General features: G+C 41.1%; 2 protein-coding genes across 2 annotated transcripts; one reads left to right on the plus strand and one right to left on the minus strand.

Moving 5' to 3' along the window:
* The first annotated feature begins 1152 nt into the window (after window positions 1-1152).
* On the plus strand, window positions 1153-5438 carry gpr184 (G protein-coupled receptor 184). The gene is made up of 2 exons (XM_084350962.1): window positions 1153-1444; window positions 3835-5438. The coding sequence occupies exon 2, from the start codon at window positions 3877-3879 to the stop codon at window positions 4891-4893; it is 1017 nt and encodes a 338-aa protein (XP_084207088.1). The 5' UTR covers window positions 1153-1444; window positions 3835-3876; the 3' UTR covers window positions 4894-5438.
* An 8786-nt stretch (window positions 5439-14224) lies between these two features.
* Window positions 14225-17667, minus strand: LOC311255951 (prolactin-releasing peptide receptor). The gene is made up of 3 exons (XM_084350659.1): window positions 17193-17667; window positions 16601-16998; window positions 14225-15305 (listed from the first exon to the last, which is right to left on the minus strand). Exons 1-3 carry the CDS (start codon window positions 17653-17655, stop codon window positions 15078-15080), a joined length of 1089 nt encoding a protein of 362 aa, XP_084206785.1. The 5' UTR covers window positions 17656-17667; the 3' UTR covers window positions 14225-15077.
* Window positions 17668-25936: the final 8269 nt, after the last annotated feature.

Here is a 25936-nt window from a genome sequence, read left to right on the forward strand (position 1 = left end):
TATTGCCGATATCTCCTAACCTCACACAGGTAAGAAGATCAAAAATATTTTTTGGGATGAGCGGCCCCTTTCAGTTTTGTAGCCGCATTTAATCATCACACTGAGTTTTCACCTTCAAATTTTTAAATAAACTGAAACCTGAACTAATAGAGGTACCCCAGACACTTTCACTGACACCATTTTCTTGTATTTTCATCAAAACCCATCGAATCCATCTTTATATAATCCACTACCACAATGCCAGACTCTGAAATACTAACATGGCCTGTATGGACAGAGAAAAAAAAAAAAACGTGATGAATGAGGGGAGGTGAGGCTAGAAAGCCCCTTTTCAAATATTTTACCATTAGACTCATCGGAAAAAATTAATAACTATTTCCTCTTTCCAATCTTCCTCTTTGCCTCCCTCTGCTATCTGGAGCTGACCTCAGGTATGCATTCTTGCCTCATAGGAAAATACACAAGATCTACAGCTGCTATAAATGTTTACTCAACACATTAACAGATTGGCAGCAGGCATCCGTCACAGATTCTTTTCATAAACATAAAAGAGCTCTGGGTTTTGCACTGACAGACGGTTGTAAACTGTTTGATAACCACACAGCTCATACCTCTGCCTGGCAGTCAGGTCACGGTACTGTGGCTGATGTAAATCCTCAGCCTCAGTTCACCTCTCAAACTCAAAGTTAGGGAGTGAAATGACTAAAGTGTTGCGGTTTCCCTGTAACGGCAGTGACCAGAACTCTACGTCACGGAAGTTAAGACTAATAGAAAAAGATAACAAAGTGAAAGCTGCCCCAATAAAGTTAATGATTTCCCTGGTTACACAATGAAAAGACTGATAGGTAGGGGAAGGTTAAGGTACGTGACATGTTTTCTACAGTAGCTGTCTGCCCGCAGAGTTTCACTTCTTCAATAAATCATGATGATGATGGAAGATTCATTTTTTTCCGCCTCTCAGGAGTATTGACATCTGCATCATGTCTGGTCCATCATCGTCTAGTATTTCTCCCCACCCCTGAAGCATACTTCCTCCGTGCACGTGTGCAAAACCAAACCTCCCTCCTCCCACATGTCTTCCCCTTTTTGTACTTCGCCTCGTCTCTTCCCCACACTCCCTGCTGACATTTCAACTGCGGCTGTCAGCGGCAAGTTATCTCATCTAGAGCCACAAAAAACAAAGCAGACCGTAGACAGAGAGAAAAAACATTACACTCTAACTATTGTACAAGTTTATGATTATCTACTATAAAGAGTACCATGTGGGACTGTAGTGGCTTGGCTGCGTGTCAGCAGCTCTGAGGAGTCTACTGAAGCTCGTCCTCTGACCATCCTGGACTGAACTCTGCCAATCCTGACACAACCCTGGAATGTTCCTGAAACCCTTCACTCAGTGGACATCCTGCGTTTACAATCAAGAGACACTCCTTACGCCAAACAACAGGTGAGGTCATTGTTGATTACAAGAAGTGTAGGTTGTAAGAAGTCTGGAAACAATATAATACTTCAGAAAAGTAGCAGTGAAAAAGGAAAGAAAAAAGGAAAAAAAAAAGTTTGGTAAGCAGGGTGATAGTATGAAGTCAGTTTGAAACCTCACTCTCTTTGCTAGTTTTCTTTTTGTCCCTGGTGCCTGCTGTCAAGGGAGAGACAGCATGCTTGAGGCTGTATGAGTCAGTGTTGCAAATATAATTAGGCTAGAAATGTTGATTCTCCGCAGAGTTGAATGTTTAATGCCGTTGGTCACTATCACAGGTTGAAGCATGCAACACTAACAAGAAGAAATAGTGGAAATACAGAGGAACAATCTTTACAGGTGGACTGTGGCGCCTCAGAGACAGCTTTGGCATTAGGGAGGCAAGCTATAAAACAAATTAAAGCATGTTCAAAAAAGGAAGATTCGACATGCAGCACATTCCTCCTCTTCAGTGAAACGGCTGAAGTTTTCGCTCTTATAAAACCTCGCTGACGACAAGTCTGTATAATAACAACCAGGCTTAGTCCAGCTTATAATGTTAACAAACACATAGTTGGCTCAGATGGATGAAGGATGGACTGAAGCTTGGGCCAGCTGTGTTAGGTAGGCATGAATTGGGGTTGTGTAATAAAACAAAACAGAAATACCAAAAAATGAAAACCTGTGGACTAGAGGAAAAAATGAAGAAGACACACTATTTGTACAAAGCAGAGACAAAAGTAAAGAGAACCAACTTCTCATCTTTGCCCATTGTCAGTAAGAGGGGAAGACCAATTTGCGGTTAGTCATACCAGGCAGACTGATGACTAAACAGCAGCCTGTGAATAACTTCATAAACGTTTGGAGATTTAGGTGCGAAACTTTCCGACACCACACTCACTGCAGTTTCCCAATCGGCCTTATCTGAAAATGTTGTGAATAATCCATTAAATCAAACCCATTTTCATACACACATGTGCAAATACAGAGGCATACACACACACACACACACACACACACGCAGGCACACATTACCGTTCACTAAAGATGGTCTGAGTCCAAATGGCTTCTCCATTATTGAGTTTGGTTGGGACAGCCTATCTCTGTCCAGACGTTAATGGCATTAGATGCTTCCTGAGCGTATAAACACACCAGAGAGAAGCCTGGAGGGGAAACGAAAAAATATCCATAAAGATACAGAACACAGGTTTAATTTCCTAATGCTGGCATCTCCGAGGGAAACAGGAAATTGTCAGAAAATATCTTCATATGCTGTAGATGTTGAAGGCTCTTGTCATTTTACATGAAAAATAGCAACCATATGTTTTGTTTGTAGGAAGTGATTCTGGCTGCCGACTTTTTGGCCGATGACATTAACATGTGTGGGCAGTCATTTATTGCCCCTTTAAGTGCAATTTCAGCGCCAGAACATTTTAAACAGGAACACAACGCAGACTGGTAACTAATATGCGTCTGGAATCACACCCACAGCTCTATGATGAACTGGGGCTGACCATGCATCTGCGGCATGAATCAGGGAGGGAATTAATTGATTAATTCATATAGTGCATGGAGTCCGCATTACTGTTCCTTCAAGCCACATCAAACATTTAAATCCCTCCTGTCTGGGAGAGATTTCCAGGCCGCCCAGTTCTGCTTGGGCTGTTACATAAGACATTAAACTGGACCGTCATTCAGTCCCTGTAAGAATACGTTTAAATTAGCCATAACTGACTGTAAGTTGTTTTGTTCCCGTTGAATCACAAATACTTATTGTGCCAATAAATTGGACTTAAGTTGTATTATGCACTGATTACAGTAAAATGCAAATGCTCACTCTGCAAGTTCAGTCTGTGCTTCCCCTGCTTGCCATGCCGATTTAGGGCATGCAGGGCAATGAGTGCAACAATTTCAAGACAGTTAGCAAATAGCAGCATTAACATAACGTATTCTGGTCGGCAAGGGGGCCTGACAAGAGAAGTTGCTACGTCGAATTCATCGGATATGAGGCATTAGTTCCTTAACGCGCTTAGTTTCTGTAAAAGCGTGAGATTCTCCACGCAGAGCAGTTGAGGCAATGAGGAGGGGATTTTGGCAATCTCAGTTGCCATTAGTGCTTTGGGTGCAAACTGTTATCGTCAGAGAGCATGACTAAGCCTGTATCTTCTCTAGGGGGGGCTCTAACTCTTGGCCCAGACCGCATATGTTGAGCCAAAACAGCCTCACATTATGGAGACAGGCAAATGATTGTATCCCTTGAGCTTACTGAACCACGAAATAGGATGGAGGATACAAAATGTCCAAGCTATCCTTAGAGTAGGTTCATGTTTTTTCTTGGCCTAACAGACGAACACTCACTGTGAAACTTTTTATGTCTGCAGGTGAATTTCTAACCAGGAAAGTGACAGAAAGCAAAAGGAACAATGAACGTCACATCCACAAACTCTACTGTGTGTGTTGATATCGACATCAACAGTCCAATCAGTGACCTCCTGATGTCTGTCTACATTCTGGCTTTTATCTTTGGCCTGATCTTCAATGTGCTGACAGTGGGCCCCATTTGGCAGCAAATGCGCCGGCAAAACGTTTTGGGCATCTTCCTCCTCAACCTGTCCATCTCTGACTTGCTTTTCCTCTTCACCATGCCCCTCTGGATGAATTATTACCGACAGAACCACCACTGGCAGCTGGGAGTACCCGCCTGCAGTGTAGCTGGCTTCTTCTACTATTCCAACATGTACATCAGCATCTACCTGCTCTGCTGCATCTCTGTGGACCGCTGCCTGATGGTCACCTACCCGCTCCGCTCCAAGACCCACCGTACTTCACGCTACGCCTGGACACAGTGCATCACTGTTTACGTGGCAGTGGTGGTACTGCACATCATGGTACTGGTCAATGATAATCTAAAAGACGCTCACGATGACCAAAAAGGCCAGGACCGTTGTTATGAGACTTACCCCATGCAGAAACCTGTCGCCTTGTTCAACCTACTCAGAGTGGGCGTTGGCTTCCTGCTGCCCCTGCTGGTGTTGGCCGTGAGCTACTGGAGGGTGCTGGCTACTGTTGGTCAGAGTCCCGGCCTGAATGCCCAGGTTAAGAGGAAGGTCCGCCTGCTGTCCTTTGGGGTGATTGGCATCTTCTCAGTTTGCTATGCCCCATATCACATCCTCCTGCTCATACGCTCACTTGTCTTCTACTTCAGCGAGGACTTAGGAAGTTACTGCAAGTTTGAACAAAATATGCACTTTTCCTTCTCATGTACGCTGGCGCTGTCCAGTCTGAACTGCGTGGTGGACCCGGTGCTGTACGTGCTGGTCAGTAACGGAGTCCAGGAGGAGCTGAAACTGTGCTGGAAGAGGCACAGAAGGACACAGACAGATACAGACTGTGCTCTGACTGCATACAACAGAGGGAAGTCTAATACCAATTTAATATAAAAAGTAAGCTATACATATGTGGGTGGACAAGTGCATTTGTATGTATATGTGCGTGTGTATGTGCATACATATACATGATTATGCGTAATGCTGTAGCCATTTGAACTCATGTCTTCATTTTCAGAGTCAGCCACTAAGTAGCAGCAGGATTATTTACATCACATAATCAACCTTTTGTGCAGACAATCAACGTCCTTTGGCAGAAACCACGTTGCCGCCTTTGTATGTTTTGTTTTTTCTCCCTCATATCCTGTAGAAGAGGCGCTTTTTAAATGATACGCATCTCAGGACTCTGTAATTAGTTTGCACTCCGAGCTTCTGCTCTCCCGAGAGTTCTTCAGTGGCGGCCACTTCTGGTTTGTGGTTGGACACTGCAGGAGTTGAAGAGCTCTCATGTTTTCCCTCCAGTCTATATGAGGACATTGTGATTGTGATTATGTGACCCTGGTCTAGCGAAAAGTGCATTAACTCTAAAACATGCATGCCATTTATTAGCATGACTGTCAGTGAAACATGTTGAATGTAACTCCAAATAAACCAGTGGTTTGAACAGGTGCTTGGGTTTAAGTTTGTTTAGTTTGTGATTTTGCAGATGGCATACACATTTCCACAGGGAGGGAAGGCTTTGGGAGATAATAAACTCATATATCCAAGCACTTTACCAATAACGTCACACACATAAAGGTAATCATAAATCCAGCTCAGCACCTGTGTCAAGAGGGCAAAGGCTGCAATCAGGAAACCCGTGTGTGTGAGAGTGTATGTGTGTGGGTGTGTGTTTTATTTGAAGTGATATATTGTTTGACTTTTATTCTTATTCCTGTTAATGTAGTGTACAATAAGCAGGGTAATGCAGAAAGGCAGTTGGAGAAGAGGAAGAAAGAAAGAAAGAAAGAAAGAAAGAATGAAATAAAGAAAGAAAGACAGGAGGCAGGGCATCAACAGCTGTTATTGCTCTGTTTTATGTTTTGTCCATTATCCATACTGTGGCTCTTTGATGCATCAACAGAGCTTTTTCTAGTGCACATCGATACATCACCAGCTGAGCACTTCACATATGGTATATCCACTATGAACCCCTGGTCAACAAGCTTTGTACAACCAGTTCTCTTCATTTAAAAGCTTTTACTGTCGAGCCTGTGGTCTATATATAGTATACAGCAATTCTGCTTCCTGGTAGCTCCTACAAAATGTTGTCTAATACGCCTAAGTGGAAACATAATTGCTGCCAGGATTATGTTAACTAGTAATGTTTTATTTTTACCAGTCCATGATGAGCGGACCTGTAGGAAAACAAATGAGCTATGTTGTAAGTGAACATTTCACTGACATGTTGATGCAACTTTGCATGCACTCAAATTTAAATGTTCCCTTATTACTGTGTATTGATAAAAATGGAATTGGTTTTGGACATTAGTTGTATACTTTTTGTTATTAAGGCAGGGTTGTGCACAAGTTATTGTTGCTTAATGTTGAATACCTATTTCAACAAATCCTGTAAAAAGGCCACAACCAAATGACTGATCCTACCTACATGTATTTACAATGAAGTCTTATATTGCCTATTTTTCTGTGCCATACACCTCTATCTTTGTCCAGAAACTGTTAAAATATACAAACTTAATATATAAACTTACCACAAATTTGCACTGAATAATGTGTTCCCTCATCATGATGAATATGGACACTGAAGCTTATTTTGAGTCAATGGCACATTAACGGTCTTACTGCAGACTCACAAGAGCAAGTGTGAAACACTGACCACAATGCAAGATTTCCTCTTGTCTACAAGTGAATAGGAAGATTACCAGTGACATACATCACTGTTCCCAAAATAATATTACCCTCGCAGTGTACTAGCAACATGCACACTGGACCTTTGTCGTTTGCTCACAGTTTGGTTAGGTTTAAGCTAGAAAACTACCTGGTTAGGTTTAGGTAAAAAATCTATTTGGTTAGGTTTAGGAAAGAAATCTACTTGGTTAGGTTTAGACAAGAAAAAAACCTTGGTTAGGTTTAGACAAGAAAACTACTTAGTTAGGTTTAGGAAAACATCATTGTTTAGCTCAAAAGAACTATGTTACTTATGTAACTTATGTTATAAATGCGTTTATGTTATGTAAATAACTGCAGTTATTACCTACATAGGTAAGTTAAAAAACTAACTTTCGCTTTTGACTTTCTCTTTCACACTAGACACGAACAGCGAACAGTCTTCTGAGTGAAAGTCTAGTGCTTGTTGGTTGGTTTTAGGAAAAGGAAATCATAGATTCATGCCAACCTTTTAGGAGAAGCTGAAACAGGTGAAAATTCATCAGCCCTGTCAGATTCTAGAGAAAGGTTCCCAAAAGATGTTCCCCCACCACCTCATTATTTCACCTCAGTACTCTTAGCTTGAGGCGATTTGAGGAAGCGCTACTTGCAAAGGTGATTCAACATCATGTTTGCAAATGTAAAGATGCAGTCAAGTTCACCTCAAAGCTGCAGTCCATCATCCTGCGGCATTAGGCCCGAGATATTACAGTTCCATTTTCTCTAGACTATTCTTTTAATGAGCTTGCTCAGGCTGTAGCCAGACTCTCTGGGTAATCAATGTGGTTTCATTGATTAGCTGTTCTGATTCATAGCCTCATAATGCAGGGTTGGTCTAGATGCACTACGCATGCAGTCAAGTCTATTCTTAGACTGAAGTTATTTTAGAAGGGCTCACTTTGACATACAAAACAGCACTCAAGGGGAAATACTTTTTAATTTCTTCAACAATTATAAGCAATCACTGCTAATCAGTTGATATTTATGTTTAACTGCTGCTCTACTGCTGCTCTCTCTGTTATTAAGTGTGTCTTTAATGACACAGCAAATCTTTATAATCAGATACAATTTGTCTGAGCCCTAATGCATTTCTGAACCACAAACCCAAAGTGGTTTATCATAAGATTTGATGGTTTCATTAGCAAAACAATAAGAAAGATATTCAAATATTCATATTCATTTACAGCAGACACACATCCTGCCATAGTTACATTAAAATGACCTTATTCAAATATGTCGTAAATGTTTAAAATACATGTTTATTTGAGTGTAACATTTGTGTTTCTTGTACAGTATGTTTCCAGATACGTATATTTATTAGTTTTACATTGCCCACCTTAATAACTTTTTTCACTAATGTTTCACATACATACATACAGTATATTGTGTACGAATACTAGGTGGCCACTTTATTAGGTACACCTGTAAAGTCCAATGCAATCCAATACAACAGTTCGGCCATGAATTCTACTTTTACAAAGAGGTCATAGTTTGCAGTGGTGTTGAACTGGACTACATTAGATTGAGAGGTGTTTGCTTAACATAATGGGCTCAGAATTTAAGAAACACATTTTAATATAATGCGCTCCAGTAGTACAACACCATCACTAACTACAACCTCACTAATAAACATATAGAATATGTGGCAGCACTGTTGTGCTGGATTGCATTCGACTGTGGGGGGTGTCCTAAATGTCAGAAATATTGATACTTCTGATTCCAAATGTTTCTGTTGGAGTTGGATCAGTTTTCAAAGTAAAAGATCGACATTCAAACTCGGTAATTTGGGATAAATGTGTGCCTTATCATCAACAGGGACACAGTGGGGAGTAACTACACTATCATGATGTTTGCTAATGTGAGGACTGTTATGTACTATGGCAGGGCCGGCTCTAGGCATAGGCGATATAGGGGGTCGCCTAGAGCGCCATCTGCTGGAGGGGCTCCCTCGAGGGAGAAAAAAAAAAAACAATAATAATTTTCGATGCCCATTGGCGCCCTCCCTTCGTGTTCTGTCTTTAAAATAATAAATATTAACAAAATAAAGAAACAGATGAACAATTACATGTTTCTCAGTTGTGGTGCTGAGTCACGTGACGTGTGGTCATTGGCTGCGCACCTCAGAGGGTCAGATAGGTGTCACGTCAAGTGACAGACAGGTTGTGTGTTTTATTTTGCGAGATGAAACGGCCGTCAGAGCCGTCGGGTGCGCGATACCGAAAGAGAAGAAAAGAGGAGGAGAAGAAGAAATCCCAAATAAAGGTAACATTATGTCATCTTTTTTTAAATGCCATTTTGTGTGAAGACGTTTCATTTGTATAAGCTTGCTAGCTAGGTTGAAATAAAGCAACGCTGGCTTAACATGCTAGACAATGACACTGATAGCTACTAAGAAGGACAAATGACTCATGAATCAAAGTAGAGGCCAACCCGTCCGGATGCGCCACCAGTGCAGGTTGTACTCTGTGTTGTTTATTGTGAAATAGTAGTGAATCTTTTATTATAAGGTAATTATAAATGTTATGTTGAACACACTACTTATGCAAAAAACTGCTGCAAGCTGCAACAGTTGTTTGTCCTATTCAGTCTGCTGTAGTTTTCTTTTTGTTTGTACAGTAATAAGTGAATCTACTCTATATCTGTCTAGATGCACATATTTCCAGACGCCCCTAACAGCTGCTGGAGAGGGGCCTTCTGATGCAGCATCCACACCACTCTCTGAAGCATGTAAGTTTAGCCAATTGTTTGTGGTCTCTCATGCACTGCTATGTTGTTGTTATGATTATTATTATCATTATTATTGTTGTTGTTGTTGTTGTTGTGACTGAATGGTACAAGCTTGTTTACTACAGTAAATTTAGGTTTTAGGCAAATAAAATAAAGTTTATTTGTACAGTACCTACTTTATATCAAACCGTATTAATTAATTTATTAAATGAAGCAGAATGACACAACAAACTTAGCAGTATGGATGCATCCCGCAGATTCCACTGGATACGGTATGGCTGCGTTGGCTGAGCCGATCCATAGCACTCTAGTCTATGTGTTAACTTCCACCAGGTCCGCATGCGTTGCGTGTCTGCTGCGTCCCAGCTCCGGCAGTCCGCAGCCCTGCGGATCAGATACGCAGGACTTCTATTCTGGCGGACGCCGCAACGCAACGCAGCAATTCTAGCACAAAGCAGACAGGAAGTCAGACACGAAACAACAACAAGACATCCGGTTGATTTTCAAAATAAAACACTCTGTGTTGATACAAACACAAAAACCTCAAAAAACAGACAAATACAAGGTCTTCTAATCCGTTGGTCGGGAACACTTGGTGTTGTTGTGTTTATAACGCTGTGCTGTGGCGGACTCAAAATGCAACTGGTGGGGGTTGCTGGACGAGGACGACGGAGCACAATCGTACCGGAGCCGTAACGCAGCCGTAACACAGCCTTACCGTATCCAGTGGAATCTGCGGGTATGTATGAATACAGCTACAAGTCAGGCGTCCTGCAGCAGCAGCGCTACCACATCAACCACCACCCACCTCTGAAAGTCAGCTTGAAGCAGCTGAGTTATGTAAGTGCCATTACTGAACAATAATGTGGTTATCAAAATGTATGCTTCAGATGTGGTTATTGCCTGATGTGCTGTTATTTGTAAATTAATAGAAACACATTCTGGAAAGAGTGACTTGAAAGTTTATTGTTGTTGTTCAAATAAAACTGTTGTGAGGGTTCAGATGTCATTCAATGGCATGATCGTGTTTTTTTTTTTGTGTGTGTGTGTGTGTGTGTGTTTTTTGGCGGGGACGGGGGGGACTAATCTCGCCTAGGGCACCAAATGGGCTAGAGCCGGCCCTGTACTACCCTGGAAAAACTTAAACACCATCCTACTGGTGGTTGATTCAGGTAGCGTGAGAAAGACTGTAGTGTGTAGATATACAGTTTCAGTTTGTGTGTTGATGTTCAAACAACAAGGGTTCAGTGCATTCTTAAAACTAAAGAATATGTTTTATTGAGCTTTTGATCCATGTATCAGTATTGTATTTACTTGGCATTGGATCATATAAGAAATCACTACTCATCACCGGTGTCCAGTTTATATGCATTGCAAATCTGAATAGTTTTGCTCAGACATAAAGTTATATCATGTCTAATCAATGCCATTATGTTTTGCACCTGACTCAAATGTCAAAGCTTTCCGTCTGCACGTGACAAACACCCGAGCTAAACCAAATTTCCTGCACACATTCTCACGCGACTTCATGTATTGTTAGAATGTACAGAACTAACAAGCTTTGTTTTTTATATACCTGCCTAAATATAATGCCTGTGGTTGTCGCCTGCATTCTGGTGTGCATCATCTTGCTTGCACGGGTGTGAACAGTGGGGCTATGTGCATGAGACATAACCAAATACACACAAAGTGTCTTTTATGCAGAATATTATTCAGCCAGTTTGCAGAAACTTTTTTATATTTGTATGACATTAAAACATATTTGCAATTCATTGCTTGAAAGGATTAACAGCTGCTCTTAATATCCACACTGTGCATTCACGCTGTTAAAGCAATGACCACTTTCAGGTCATGGAGGTGATTTACTGTTTCAGTCGACTGAAAATAATTGCCCGCACAATTTTTAAATATTCTCTTTCACATCTTTTCACTCTGCTACAGCCCATAAAAAGGATAGTTAAATCTGGTAGCCCCGAAGACAAGCAAGTCTTAATCCTCACTGTACTATAAGGAGCTTAGTTTGTTTACCAAAACACGTCTGAGCAAGAACACACCCACCGTTATGTCTGTTGAAACACCAAGCTTTGTATATCTATGTATTTTAATATGACACAAGTGAAGTGGAGCAGCTCTCAGCCTTATACAAACACTTAAAGTGGCTGTGAAAGATTTTCCAAAAAGGGAAAAATAACGTCGCTACAGCATGTTTTTTTTTTTATTTGTATTTATGATTTATTGTGTGTCTGTGGTGCACTTATGACAGGCTTGTATTAGCAAAATTTCTGACAGCTTAGTACAAAGGCATCATCTGGGTGTTACTGATGACTGAGAGAGGCAGAAGGATAATACTGTATTATTGGACTTTTACACCCACGGTGCAATAATTAGGTTTTGATTGTCCTGCATGAGGTGACATTTTCTTTTTGGAGAACAATAATCCGGATTTGTCACTTTTTGTCGAAGATTTGGAGAAGGCTGAAACAAAGCTGCAACAGCTTAGTTGCTTTACTGATACACAAACCACGTCATTATTCACTGTTTTGACTATGTGTTGCTATATAATGACAAAATTGCATTTTATTTGGGTGACCCGTTTCTTTAACATTACAGAACAACAAAATCACTGCTTCCACCTAACTGATAAAAACAGCAAAACCAAGAATGGCACTAAGTAAAGTGTATACCTCTGCCGAAGCCCAACGGTCCCCTTTAATTCAGGCAAGCCTAATTTAATATCAAACTCGATAGCCCTGTATCACTAATTTTAAACAACCCAGAACTGCTCAACCATAATCACCAGATTTTGGATCTGCATGTACTCACCTATTGGTACCAGCCACGTAAATATGCAATGTAAAGAAAGCCAGAAAGAAGTCCTGGATCTGTCCCTTTATCTGGATACATACCAAAAGTTTATGGGGTCTTCTGGACCGAGACCCATCTACCAAACAAACAAATGGATATGGGGGGAAACATAATCTTCTTACTGGAGTTGATTATGTTTGTTCCTATCAAATTATAACAATACCCCTTTTCCACTGGTCAAAAATCCTACTGAAACCTGCTAAGATCAGGCTTTTGTGAGCAATGGGAATGTGTAAACTCGACATTTACACCCGGGTCAATTGACTCTGCAGGAGACCCGGGTTTTTATCACCTCGGCTCGGCTCGGCTTTGATCTAAATGTAACACCCGGGTGAACACGCTAAATTCTGCCGTGCGAAGTGATGACACATTATCAACATCCGTTGGTGCCGTGTAAATAAAGAAGGAACTTGGGATGCATCTATTCAAGGAGCTTTTATTTCTGGACACAGTGTTGGAGTCAGAGCCCCATTCATTCCTATGAAAGCTGCTCAGTGGTATCTTGAAGCCAAAAACAGCTCGACTTCCCGGCTTTGAAAATACCTGGATCGCCGACCGAGCCGGCTAACCTCCGGTTTAGCGCCTGGCTAACTTGAAGGGGGATAAAATAATTTAATCATGCGGCTCTTCTAGACTTTCCAAATGTTATTGGACCAAATGGCTCAAATTATGACAGTGAAACGAGTCACTTTGGCAGGGTGACGCTCAAAAAAAACTTTGTGCTGGTGGCCACTTGTGGTATTGCAACAGCAAAATTCCAGGGTGCCCACAAAGCATTTCCCCTACACCACAATTATAAAAGAGACACCTGTAAAACTGTTGACAAGTTTTATATTTTTATAACTATATATATAATTTTTCTGGCATCCTAAGGTAAAGTCAGAAGGCCAAGTGGGGATGTGTAGGCAGGAGCCAGCAGGAGAAACACTAATGGGTCGATACAGTTGGTTTCACAATGCAGATGTAACTTTCATTCAAGTGAGGGGGCGCCATCCTTGAATGTGGCGTCCAGTCTTTATAATACAACCATGTCTCAACGTTTGCCTTGCCATGCCAAGTTGCAGGGGCTGTGGATTGACATTGTGCGTGGCATTGGAGTCAGGTGAAAATCATCTTTTCAAACAAATAACCTCCCTTCAAAAGAACAAAACACACCTATTCAGAAAGAGCATCAGGGCAACAATCTAATTGAGTAGCGCTAAATGCAGTCTCAAGGTTCAATTAGAGAGAGACGTCAGGGCACGCTGCTGAGCAACAGACAACAAAATAATCAGGTTGTTGAAAGGTGACATTTGGAGATGGAGCTTTGGCTTATCAGCTCGTGCCAAAGCTACACTGAGGAGTTTTGTTTCTTGTTAGTTGGCTGACTTGCTGTCATAATCCTTCCATTATGGTTTCATTTTATTTGTGTTTTATGTGGTGTCTTTTGCTGTTTCCCTCCTGATTTCTTGTGCTCCTCACCAGCCTGATCCCCCCCCCCCCCACACACACCGTCTATCTCCTTTGTTTGCCCAGACCTGTTTCCAGTGTTCTCCAGCCTATCAGCCTTTTCTCTGTTCCTAGTAGTTTTCCACACATTACCCTCATTTTGTGTTTCTCCACCTCACCCCACCCTTGCACCTCATCCCCTCGTTGGTTTAGTGTGTATTTAAGTCCAGTCTTCAGTTCAGTCTTTGTCGTGTCATCTGTTGTGATCATCTGTCGTCTGTTGAGTTTCCCTGATCCTGCCTTTTGCCTGTTCCTTGCGATGCCTTTTATCCTGAATAAATCCTCATCAATTGAGATTCCTGCCTTCCGTCTTGGTGATGATTGGTTTGTTGATGGACTGCCCTGCACTATGACAAGTGTTGTAAAGCGCTTTGAGCGGCCAGTAGACAAAACACTGAGACTTTGTTCTTCAGATAACACCTTTATGAATTCGGTTACATTTTACAAACAGGTTAAGGGTGACATATAGGCTGTAGACTTTATCTTCCACTGCTGCAGGCTACATTTTGATCTTTTTCACCCAGGTCCAAACAATTTGTCCACACTATGTATATATACATAAATATATGCACAAACACAAATGCATTGACCATGGAGCCAAATAATAGAGAATAAATACTATAATAACAATATAAATAGCAAGCAATGCGTAGTTCAACATGATTAATCTAGTGTAATGTAAATGTGTAATACAAGAGACATCTAATTGATTAAAGAACATTCAGTACCAAAGGGAGAGGGGCAAAATGAAACAATCACATTGTCTCTTTTGCACATCCTCTTCTTGGTCTGTAGCCCATTTTCTGGTGATAGAGTTCACTGTTCGGTCAGCTCCCCACAGCCACGTGTTTACTGTTTAAGTATAACCAGGCCCTGTAACCAGCGTAGCCACCCCTAGTGTCAGCCTCCAGCATGAGTCTGCCGCAGAGCCCCACAGCCTGAGGGTCTGTTTATGCCACTGCATGCTCTTCTAAAGCTGCAGGATCTGCTTAGTGTCTATGACAGCAGCTATGCTGTCCAAGAAAAACACTGGGATCCCAGTGGATGGCTTAATATTCTTCATCATCATTCTAATCTACGGTCTGGTCTGGATCTTTCTCATCGCCTGTTTGGCATAAGTGGCCTTTTTTAGCATTGCCTCTAATGACACCCTACAAGAGAGGAGCTGGAAATACATGAAGAAATCTAATTTAAATGGAAGTAGTCTTATTTTCATTAACATCAGTGTTAGGTTTGCAGGTGGTAGCTTGTTTTGCAGGGACAGGGCACTGCGCATGAGGCGAGTTCTGAAATCAGCTCCTGGACATCGTTCTCTCCACCATCCCCCGCTGGCGAGTGCGACAAGGACAGAGGTAGCCTTTCAGGTGCATGCGCACCTTGCTGTGCAGTGAGGCGTAGATGAAGGGGTTGTAACACGCAGAGCTCATGGCCACTAAATGACAGCAGACTTGTAAGACATTTATGTAGCGCTTGTCTATGATGTGGAAGTCTGGGTCCAGGTCCAGCAACAGGTTCAGCACCTACACAGTGACACAGAAAAACATGTGTTATAGCCCTGGCCGTAATTAATTTCAACTTAACAGTAATGTTAAGCCAACCTTTCCTCTATCTTTCTTCCGAACATGAGGCAGCCAGGGGGCTGATCCCCTGCCCACCAATGGTGCAATACTGCTGCACTTTAAACCCTGACCTCTGAAATCTGCATGTATTTGTCTCACTGTGAATGTAATGTGAGTTTTAAGAACAAAATGACCCTATGATGGCCTGTGGTTAATGACAAATAAAGTTTAAAGGTTTCATATTATGGTCATGAAGAGGTTCATAGGTATGAAGGCACAATTTCTAAATAAAGGCTGTGTGCATTTTTCAGTGGAACGAGCGTTTTGATACTTTCACAGAATTTACTTTCAATTATCTTATGGACAGTGAAAGCTTCACTCTTTCTTATCTCTTCTTTGCAGTTGAATTTATGATTTGCTGGCAGGTACCTACTGAGGAATGTTAATGTGACCTCCCTCCCAAGCCAAACTCCCAAACAGATTCCAATTACATAGGGTACTTTTCATGTCTTTTATTTGTCGTTTCCTTGCTCCTCGCTTGAACCGGAAGTCGTTCATGTCCGCCATCTTGCAGGCCATCCCAGGATCAAGGAGCGAGGAGCGAGGACACACAAGAGCTGCCTTCACGAAACTCTTTTCCCCATCCAACAGGCCCCCTTAGTTATTGATTGGACGCTGCAGTGGATCAGACTGAACCGATACATCACAACATGACTGAGTTTCATACTGGAGTGAAGACAGATAACAGATTAAACTCAAGTGTGTCACCATCAAGTTTTATATTTTGTTTGTTTTCTGATTCACCAGCGAGTAAAACTGTGAACAAAAGGACCACAAACAACTTTCTTCATTTCTCAGAAACATTTTTCTTTTCATGATCTGTTTTAAACACGTGAGGCTGATCATTCCTGAGCGTCGGGTTTCATATGTTACATCATTTCAGTTTTCCCTGATACATTTAGCCTAAAAATAGCTTTCAGTGTCCAGAAGACCACAAAACCAGACCAGAAAAGCGGGCACTTCAGTTTAACTTTATTGATTATTCAAATCTCTCCACAAGTTTTAATTCTGTGTTATAATTTAAATATATATAGATAATTGCATTGCAGCCGTCAGAAAAAAAGGACGTCTCATTTGTCTTGAAACAGATTTCCTCGGTCCTCTCTCCTCCCATGAGGAAAGGAGGCAAGTGAGGGAAATGTTGGAAACAATTTAAGTGACATGAAAAGTACCCGTAGCCTTCATCTAACACTCACCTGCAGGGGCAGCCAACACAGGGCGAAGGCCAGCACTGAGGCCAGGAGCAGAGTGAAGGTCCTCTTCCTCTTTTGGTTCCAGCGCTGCTGGCTGTGGGACGGTTCCCCAGGTACCGAATAGCGTTTTAGGCTGACAGTGATGGCACAGTAGGATATGCTGACTGACAGCAGTGGGATCATATAGGAGGTTGTGAGAATGAAGCAAGAGTAGAGCAGTCGCAAGTTTCCACTATTTGGCCAGAACTCCTCACACACTACCAGGTCAATGCCGGTGGGTCGCAGGTCCAGGTAGCGCGTGTAGAGAGATGGAGGTGCCGCCAGGGCCAGAGATAAAAGCCAGACACCCAGAGTTATTGCACCACAACCCCACACAGAGATCCTCCTCCGCACTGGGTGAGCTGAAATAGAAAGGGAAAAAATACAGTCCTCTCAGTATCCCCAGATGGGATCAGAAGGAAAATAAACAGCATGCATTGCTTTGTACCAGTGTCTTTTCTCATATCAACACCATACGGTTCCAAAGAAACCAATTTTGAGAACCTACAAATAGTGGGTGTAAGAAAAGACTTCTCATAAGCAGAAAGTCCCTTACCTACAACAACATAGCGGTCCACAGCAATGGCAGTGAGTGAAAGCACTGATGCAAACACTGTGGCACATTGCAGCAAAGGGACAAGGTGGCAGAGTGGTCTCCCAAAGGCCCAGCCGTGGCTGTCGAAGGCATACGACACAGTCAGTGGAACACAACTCAAACACATCAGCAGGTCCCAAGCTGCCAGGTTACCGATGAAAAAGTTGGTGGCGTTGTGGAGTTTCTTGTCAGCCAAGATGCAAGCCAACAGGAAGGAGTTTCCAACACCGGCTACCACCACTATGAGGCAGTAGAGAGGCAGGAAGAGAGATTTGAATCGATAAAGCAGCTCCATGCCTATAAACATGTCCAGCGGGTCACTGTGGTTGAGTCCGTGGCTTTTGCTGCCTTCTAGTCTTGCTAGTCCTGTTTCATGGCTGGTGTTATTGGTCATACTGAAATCCTCCACCATGGGGACGTCCATGTCCCTGGAGGCCAACCTTTAGATAAAAAAGAGCATGGTCGCAATACATCAGTAAGTACTGAGGGAGTCATCAATCAATGAATCAAAGTAAGTAATCAGCCTCACAGTAGGGATTACTTTGGGATCACATGGATAATCAATATGTGTAGCCTGCACTTGTCCCACAGAATCAAAGGGAAATGACATTTCCTTAGATTTCAGTAATGTCAGTGACACTTTGATTTATCAGCTATTTATAAGGACAACAGACTAGCAGGGGACACCATTTCTGGAAAAACAGGTTGCTGTTGAACGTTTTAATTGCAGGTTTTCAGCTCTGTGAGCAACATAAATAAGACTATTGTATTGTACCTCCATTGTAATGATGCAGGACAATAAATCTCAGTGAAATGGCACCATTAATGCTGAAAGGTACATGCAGGTTTTGGAGCAACATTTGCTGCCATCCAGATGATGTCCTTTTCAGGGACGTCGCTGCTTATTCCACCAAGACAATGCTGGGTCACATTCTGCATAAGTTACAACAGTAAGAGTGTGGGTATACATTGGCCTGCCTGCAGTCCAGACATGTCCCCCAATTAAAAATGTGTGGCGCATTATAAAACACAAGAGATACAACAACACAGACCCCAGACTGTCGAGCAACTGAGGTTGTGTATCACGCAAGAATGGGAAAGAATTTCACTTTCAAAACTTCAACAAGCCGTGTCCTCAGATGAAAAAGTGATGCAATCTTCTCTGCACTGATCTGCTGGGGAGTGGGAAGCAGAGAACGACAGGAAAAGACTAACCTAAAGCTGGTTAGGAAAGCCAGCTCTGTCCTGGCCTGCCCTCTGGACTCCATAGAGGAGATGAGGGTGAGAGGATGATGTTAGCCATCAATCACGGATGACACCACTCACCCCCTGTATGAGACTGTCGGGTTCATAAGCAGCTCCTTCAGCAGCTGTTTGCTACACTCTAACTGTAGAAAGGAGCGCCGTCGCAGGTCATTTATTCCAACGGTTTTTAGACTCTTTAACACAAAGATCACATAAATGTAACACTGCTGTTTGTCTCCATCTCGCTCTCTCTCACAATAAACATCCATAAACCACCACTTGAACTTCAAGCTTCTTTGAACTACATGTCTCAGGGATATTTTCCTATTTATTCATATTTATAAAGTATATATATATAAATCGCATCGGTCTATATGCAATCTGATTTTCTGCAGTAGTATTTTTATTTAATTTAATTTTAATTCTTATATTATTCTATTGTGTATTCTATTCTGTTTCCTCAGTGAGGGATAAATAAAGTCTTATCTTCTCATCTGATGTAACACAATGGTAATCATGTACCTGTCCCAACTTTTTTGAAACAAGCTGCAGGCATCAGATTTACAAAAATGAAGTTCATCAGTTTGAACATTAAATATCTTGTCTTTGTACTGTATCTAAAGGTTGAGAAGGATTTGCCAATCATATTTTGTTTTTATTTACGTTTTATACACAGCTTCTCCGATTGTTTTTAGCTAGGGGCAGTTTTTTTTCCTGTTTGAAGAACAATGAATTGAGTTTGAGAATAGATAACTTCTCATGAGAAATGCCTTGAAGTTTTACTGACTCAAAGATAATAGATATATTTTTGCCCATCTTCGACTTTATCTTCTCATGTATCATGAATCCCCAGTGCCTTTTTGTTAAATCCCATTTCTGGCCGCCGGCGCTGCATCCACAGCTACAAAAGTCAAGTCTAGTGTTTTTTTCAGAACACTTAAAGATAAAAATATCTGTTCTGTAATTGTGGTTTGAAAAACTGGCTAGTGTTCACTATCAATTTACTGCACATTAATACAGACAAACTAATGTGTTGGCCTATGACAAAATCTTGCAACTGACTTACAATGTTCATTCATTCATTCAAAGCTTTATTTATGACTCGGGAATCAGTTGAGGGAGGCTCTCATTTTCAGTGAAGCTGAGCATGAACAGAGACATCAGGCCGACATTTTGTAAATATTTAACCACTAAGCTGTCCAACTAAGATTCAGATGCCTGCTAACAAATGAAAAATCATCTTTTGTGATGCTCTGTTTAAACGACGCTTGGTGTAGTCGTGGAATGCCATTTATGTAAGAAGATGGACTGAAAACCACAATAATGTGTTTCAGAGTTTGAGGAATAGAGGACAGAAATTGTTTAAGAAGGCTGTGAAAAGGGCTGTACAATGTTTTGGAGAAGCTATCTCAGAGCCTGTTGGATAATGGAAATTCATCCAAGCCTGACATGGTGTCATCCAGTTCAATTGTAAAAGATAAAAGTTACCTTTCCTACATTTTTCTTTTCTTTTCTTTTCTTTTCTTTTCTTTTCTTTTTTTTCTTTTCTTTTCTTTTCTTTTCTTTTCTTTTCATGTTATGGGATTTTTTTTCTAGCTCTGCCATTGTCAGTACTTTCACAGAGTGAGATTTTCTTCTATATACGTCACCTGCAAACCACATTGGAGTAGCTGTTCTCCATCACTGTGTGGCCTTTAAGCTTTTGGCAATTAATGCTGAAAGCACCAAGCGGCCTCCATCCACTGCGTAAATCACTGCCTGTACTCTTTGAGTCTTTTTGTCAATGCCAACTCCGCTTTCTTTAAAAAAAAATAATGTCCTGACCTTTATATACAGAGCAGTGTTTCTCATATGAGATATGTTCTGACCAAATAGATTTATTCTCACTAAAAGGGGGTTTTGTTATTATCTCTTCTTTTAAAGGTCTGTGTAGAAAGGCAGTTGAGGCATATGTTATATTTCGTTGAAGTGACACTTCAAATACTTTTATGCTTGGAATGACCAGGACTGTGTGTATTATAATTAAATGCAAGATATTTGTAAAAATGCCACATACTCCACTTGTGATCTTTCATGCTCTCATGAGGGAGGCCTGACTCATGGACTGGGCATCACCCATCCATCTATTGTTACAATATACCAAACTCAAGTCTTCCAGGTGGGGAGGGGGCACACATGCCGGGCAGGGCATGGCTTTTAAACAACAACAAAACTACAGAGTCAGCCCCCCCTTGTGTTTAAATTGAGGAGACATCCAGAGGGGCACAACATGGTTTTATTTTTCTATTCTACTTCATTCAGAAACAGCAGCCCGAATATTTATGAGTTGTAAATGTCGCCGGTCACGCAGGAAAGTGACTAAAACTTAAACAGTTTGTTTTGAAAGTAACAGTGGTGAATTTCAAGCATTCTAACCTTCAAAATGCAAAGGGTCAGCAGGATACGTTAAAATATTCGTTTCTATTATTTAAGGTTTCAGGTCGACTACGGAAGAGAAATGGGAGAGTGCTGGTCGATTTATATGCATAAGGCATGAAGGAAATAAGAGTCTGCCTCACTAGTGGCTCTTGAGGGTGGCTACTTAGTGGGCCAAAAACAATCCTACGTCAATACAATGCATGGGGCTGTGTTGGTTGCTTCGGGTACCAATGAGACAATGAAATTCAATCCAATAAATCCAGTTGGGCTGATAGATCTGTGAATTTGAAAGCTTATAACACACTACCTTTACAGCAATTTCCTTGACAGCATTTTTTTTTAAATTAGTAATAAACACAAAATACAGCTGAGCTTCAATTGAATGTCATTTGTTTTGCCTGTTTGTAAGTATCTGATATATTCAACTTTGGACCCAAAAAGTCAGTGAAAGTAAATGGATCACCACCAAAATGATGAAATATTAAATGTCATGACAGTCCATTCAAGAGTTGATGAGATATTTTACCAAACCATGTGAAGTGTGACTAGAGAAGAAGACATCTGATCAAAACTAACCAGAATCATTTAAATTTGTCCTCTCAGCACCATGAAAGTCTGCAACAGTGTTCATAGCAATCAAATCCAATTGTTATTGACACACTGTGGATATAAGTGGTGGACTGACTGACCGGGGATGATATTGCAGTCCTTTGAGCCTTTTTAGAGGGGCTAACATCAGAATAAATGAGAAATATAATGATAGCAGCTGCTTGTAGGGCAGGAGGGGAGTGAATGCTGATGAGTATAAAAATGATGTGAATCATACGCTCTAGCCTTCTCAGTCAGTGGGTCTCAACCCATTTGAAATCCAGTGGGAGTTTGTCAGACTGATGTCAGACAGTTAAAATGCTCTTTATCAGGTTGTACCCACTTAACCTGCTTCTATTGTGAATGTACCTCTTTTTATGAATGAATGGTATCATGTCTGACACACCAGCGCTTCATTATCTTTAAAAAAGCTGGGTCATGAGCCCAATTAGACTGTGTTTGAGCCCGGAGTGCTAAGTTTGTCAGAACTGAAACTATCACTAAGGTTGATTTATGCACAGTCATAAATCATGATTAGTGTTTTAATAAGGTCTGGGTCATGGGAGGTTGCGGTTGAGTTTTTCTATCCCATCACTGTCACATGGTTGCTAAAATCTTTCGCAGATGGATCTACTTCACGACGATCAATTAGAAGGATGAATTCAAAACTTGTTAGTCACCATTGCTTCCTTAGCCGAGTCTCCACTTTAGAGCTTGTGTCTCTCTGATGTCTTTGATTTTTAATTTGTAACGCACATGTCCATGATCAGCAGCAGGAATACTTCCTCTGATCCCATCTGGGCTCAAGCTGTCTATATTATCTGACAGCCTGGAAGAAACCCACCCTTGCCTAGTAACGCAGTTGCCATGGCCTTTTGTGGAAAACATCCAGACCCTGCAGCTAATTTGTGAGGCGTGATGAGAATTGAGAACCCTCAAAATGCAAAACAGGAAGGACAACTCCTGATGACTCTATCTCTCTCTCTCTCTCTCTCTCTCTCACCCTCACTCTGTTTTCCTGTCTTTCTTCATGTCCACTTTTATATCTCTCTCGCTCTGACCCTGACATTTCCCGAGCACCCAAGCACTTTATATCAATTTTGCATTTCACATCTTTCACAGGCTCCCGAGGCGTCCAAACAGGGTGGGAGGCAGAGGCCGGACAAATATGTATGACAAATGAGGTCAAAGTTGATCATATGCAATTCTGATGAGGTGACTTAATGGTGTACCTCGTAATTTGAATTGGAAATGTGGGATTCTGCTCCATTTGTCTCACAAACTTTTTAAAACTGATGGTTTTAGCGAAGGCACTACGTAGTTGGCATAAAGAGTTTGTGCTCTCTTTAACTTTTGATAACACATTTTTGTCACTCTACATATCAACTCGTTTTCTAAGGATATTTCCCTGAAATTTCACATTGCAGCAACAATGTCTTTCCTTGTCTGCTGGGCTAAAGGCCAAATGTTGGCTAAATGTGATTATCTCCTGCTGACCCTTTCATTACTAGAGGTCACATCCTCTCTAATAGCATCGCCACCACCAGAGAACAATCACAACTGAAGACGTGCAAACGCATACGTATTCATTTGACAAGTGCAGGAAATTAAAAGATCAACTTCAGAATTTATGAGCTGCCAAGAACTGGTCATTAACTTGTTTTGTTGTCGCTGCAGGGTAAGAGTGTGGATTCATGATTTACCTGTCAGAAATAGAATAATACTCCCCTACCCTCCCTGCCAAACTACTTTTCCTCACCATATTAATACAAGAAGCTTCTGCAATATAATCTTTTCCTCATGCCATTCCTCTTGTATGTCTTCAGGATGTGATTTTCTTACAATAGAGCTCATGAATGAAGTGCTGTTCAGCTTTCTACTCTGTAATTTCAGCGGTGCCCTTCTTGTTTTTCTTTCATGCTGACAGTAAGTAGATGCGTATTGCCACAGATGCCATGGAGTGAAGGAAATTCTTATTTTCCCTGTTGAAATTACATTTTGATAAACAGCCTAAGTGCAAAACATGTTCTTTAACTGGTTTAAAGATACTCAACACACACAAATAATTAGCGTGTCAAATCTAAATGCTTCATCTGCTGCAGGTCACTTAGATTTAGAAAACATTTGGGGAACAGGTGTGGCTTAAATCTTTGTGGGTGAGTACTGTAGCTGCCAAAAGACATTTAATATCTGGGAGATACTGCGTACCCTATTCATGTTAGATTCATTCTGATTTGTTTGTCATTTGTCAAAGTTATTTGTCTATATTTTGCACAGTATTTAATTTCCCATAAATACTTAATTATTTATTCACAGAAAAATCCATTAAATTGTTGAATGTGCAATACATGAATATTTGTCTTAAAGGATTACAAAATAGAGAAGTACCACATGTTTCTAAAGTATGTAAATGTGCATGAACATAGGACACATGAAGTACTAGCCTAGAAAGATGTCATCTTTGAAGACTGAAGCACCTGCTGATGCTTTTGCCTCTTTGGTGCTCTGCTCTCTAATGCTCCTTTGAAACCTCACACATCAAACATTGTGAGATTGTCGGCATCCAGGATCTTTTATATCAGAAAAGATAGATAAAAGATTCCCAGCACCTTCATGTTGACCATGAAATGTTGCTTGTACAAAGTGATACTTGTCAATCAGCAACTCGAAAAGTGAATTGAGTGCAAATGAACATTTTAACGAGAAAATTAAGCAAATGAAGCGATATATTAAATTACACTTCTTAATTACAAGCCATGAAAACAAGTATGTGGTGCAAACATTTTTTGGGAAAAATGTTGATGCCGTGTGTGTGTATGTGTGTGTGTGTGTGTGTGTGTGTGGATGATTATCTGTAAATGTCAATGCATGCTGTGAATCAGCGATTAGATATCGTGTATCTTACCTGTGTAGATGTGTGAAGCTGGAGATATTAGAAATATCCCTATGTGGTCCCTCCTCAGGTCAGCAAATGAACTTATTTTCTTCTCCTTTTTTTGTCAGCTTTTTTCCTTCAATCCTTTTTTTTTTTCTAGTCACAAATCTTAAATCTCTAGTTAGAAATGCTTTCCTGCAGCTTATGTTGAAGCCTATACTGATGTGAAGAGTCGGGCAAGGAGACGATGTTGCCTCACTCAGCACTGAGTGAGAGTGACATGAGGAAGAGAGAAAGAGAAGGGACCAACATAACCTCTCTCCTGCATATCCTCATAGACTGTGCCCCCTCCTACCTATTATGCTTTATTTTGCCTGCCTCGACACACTTTGCACAAAAAAGAAACACACGTTTCTACACGTGTCTCTTGCAACATGCTGAGAAGACCTGTGCAGCAACCGGCTATTTGTCCTCATGGGAAAGCGTAAGCTGTTTTTTTTGCTTTATTTGACGTCCGAAAAACCTTGACTGCCTGCAGAGTCTCCCGCACCTGAAGAGGAATAAGGCAGAAAATGGGCAAAAAAAAAGAAGCGAGTGAAAAGGAAACGAATCGTACAAAGAATTTTTGTCTCCAGGGTGAAGAGGGAGATGAAAAACGTCATGTTATTGCAACAAAAAAAAGAAAAAAAAGATTGATGTGCAGTCTGCTAAGTAATACACTTGCCGCATGTGGTTCATATACAAATAATAACAAAACATTAATGTAATTATATTCCATTTTTTTGTGTCAAATTGGTCCTAAACACACAATCCACAATCACATTTTAGACATAATTAACAATCAAACACGGCTGTGAGTCCACATGAAGCAGCGCTTTTAATGTCATTTATTTTTGTGCAGCGGTGTAATGCCCTCGCAGAGGAACCCCTGTTGACACATCGACAGCAGCTACAATGAAAGCGCTGTCAAATAACGCTCAGATAGTTTGTCCCTCTCTCAGCTGCTCCTTTATCTCTCTATGGTAAAGGCGTCATAACACTTTTGTTGGATTTATGATGAGAATCTGATACTTGGGGTCAGAAATCTGCTCCACAGGTTCTCTTCAACGATTTCACACCGCATCAATTGGGGGACCAATTCAATACAAGATGGACTTCTCAATAGAACACTATCCTGGCAAACCCATGAGAGCTCGGAGCAAAACAACAGAGAGTAAGATGACACAGATAGGGCAGAGGAGTAGATATGGATTTCTACCGTTTAGAGAAATTCTGCCCTGCAAGTCTTGAAGGAGCCTGAAAGAAAGCTGAATGTTTGATTGGTTTGTCACGCCGCCTTAGAGAGCTTTCAAAGAAAGAAAGGGGGATTGAAAAGGCAGAAGTACTGAGGAGAATTTCAGCTGCAGGTCTCGGAGGACGAATGGTAGAAGCAAACACATCAAACGTGCAAAAAATACAGGCTTTATTATTTGAATGTGAAACATTGTGTTTTTTTTCTACTAGCCAATTTCTGTCTTTGCCAGCGTCTGAATGTTAAATGTTTGGCATAAATGTTAATGCACAATTTTTACACTAATGG

The sequence above is a fragment of the Pagrus pagrus genome (assembly GCF_965226575.1).
Source record: "Pagrus pagrus genome assembly, chromosome: 4".
NCBI lineage: Eukaryota > Metazoa > Chordata > Actinopteri > Spariformes > Sparidae > Pagrus > Pagrus pagrus.

Coding starts and splice junctions, on each gene's coding strand:
- gpr184 (XM_084350962.1), top strand. CDS start 3,877: ATGAACGTCACATCCACAAACTCTACTGTGTGTGTTGATATCGACATC.
- LOC311255951 (XM_084350659.1), bottom strand. CDS start 17,655: ATGGACGTCCCCATGGTGGAGGATTTCAGTATGACCAATAACACCAGC. Junction 16,999..17,192: donor GGACCGCTATGTTGTTGTAG/GTAAGGGACTTT, acceptor TTTCTATTTCAG/CTCACCCAGTGCGGAGGAGG. Junction 15,306..16,600: donor TGTGTTGGCTGCCCCTGCAG/GTGAGTGTTAGA, acceptor GTCACTGTGTAG/GTGCTGAACCTGTTGCTGGA.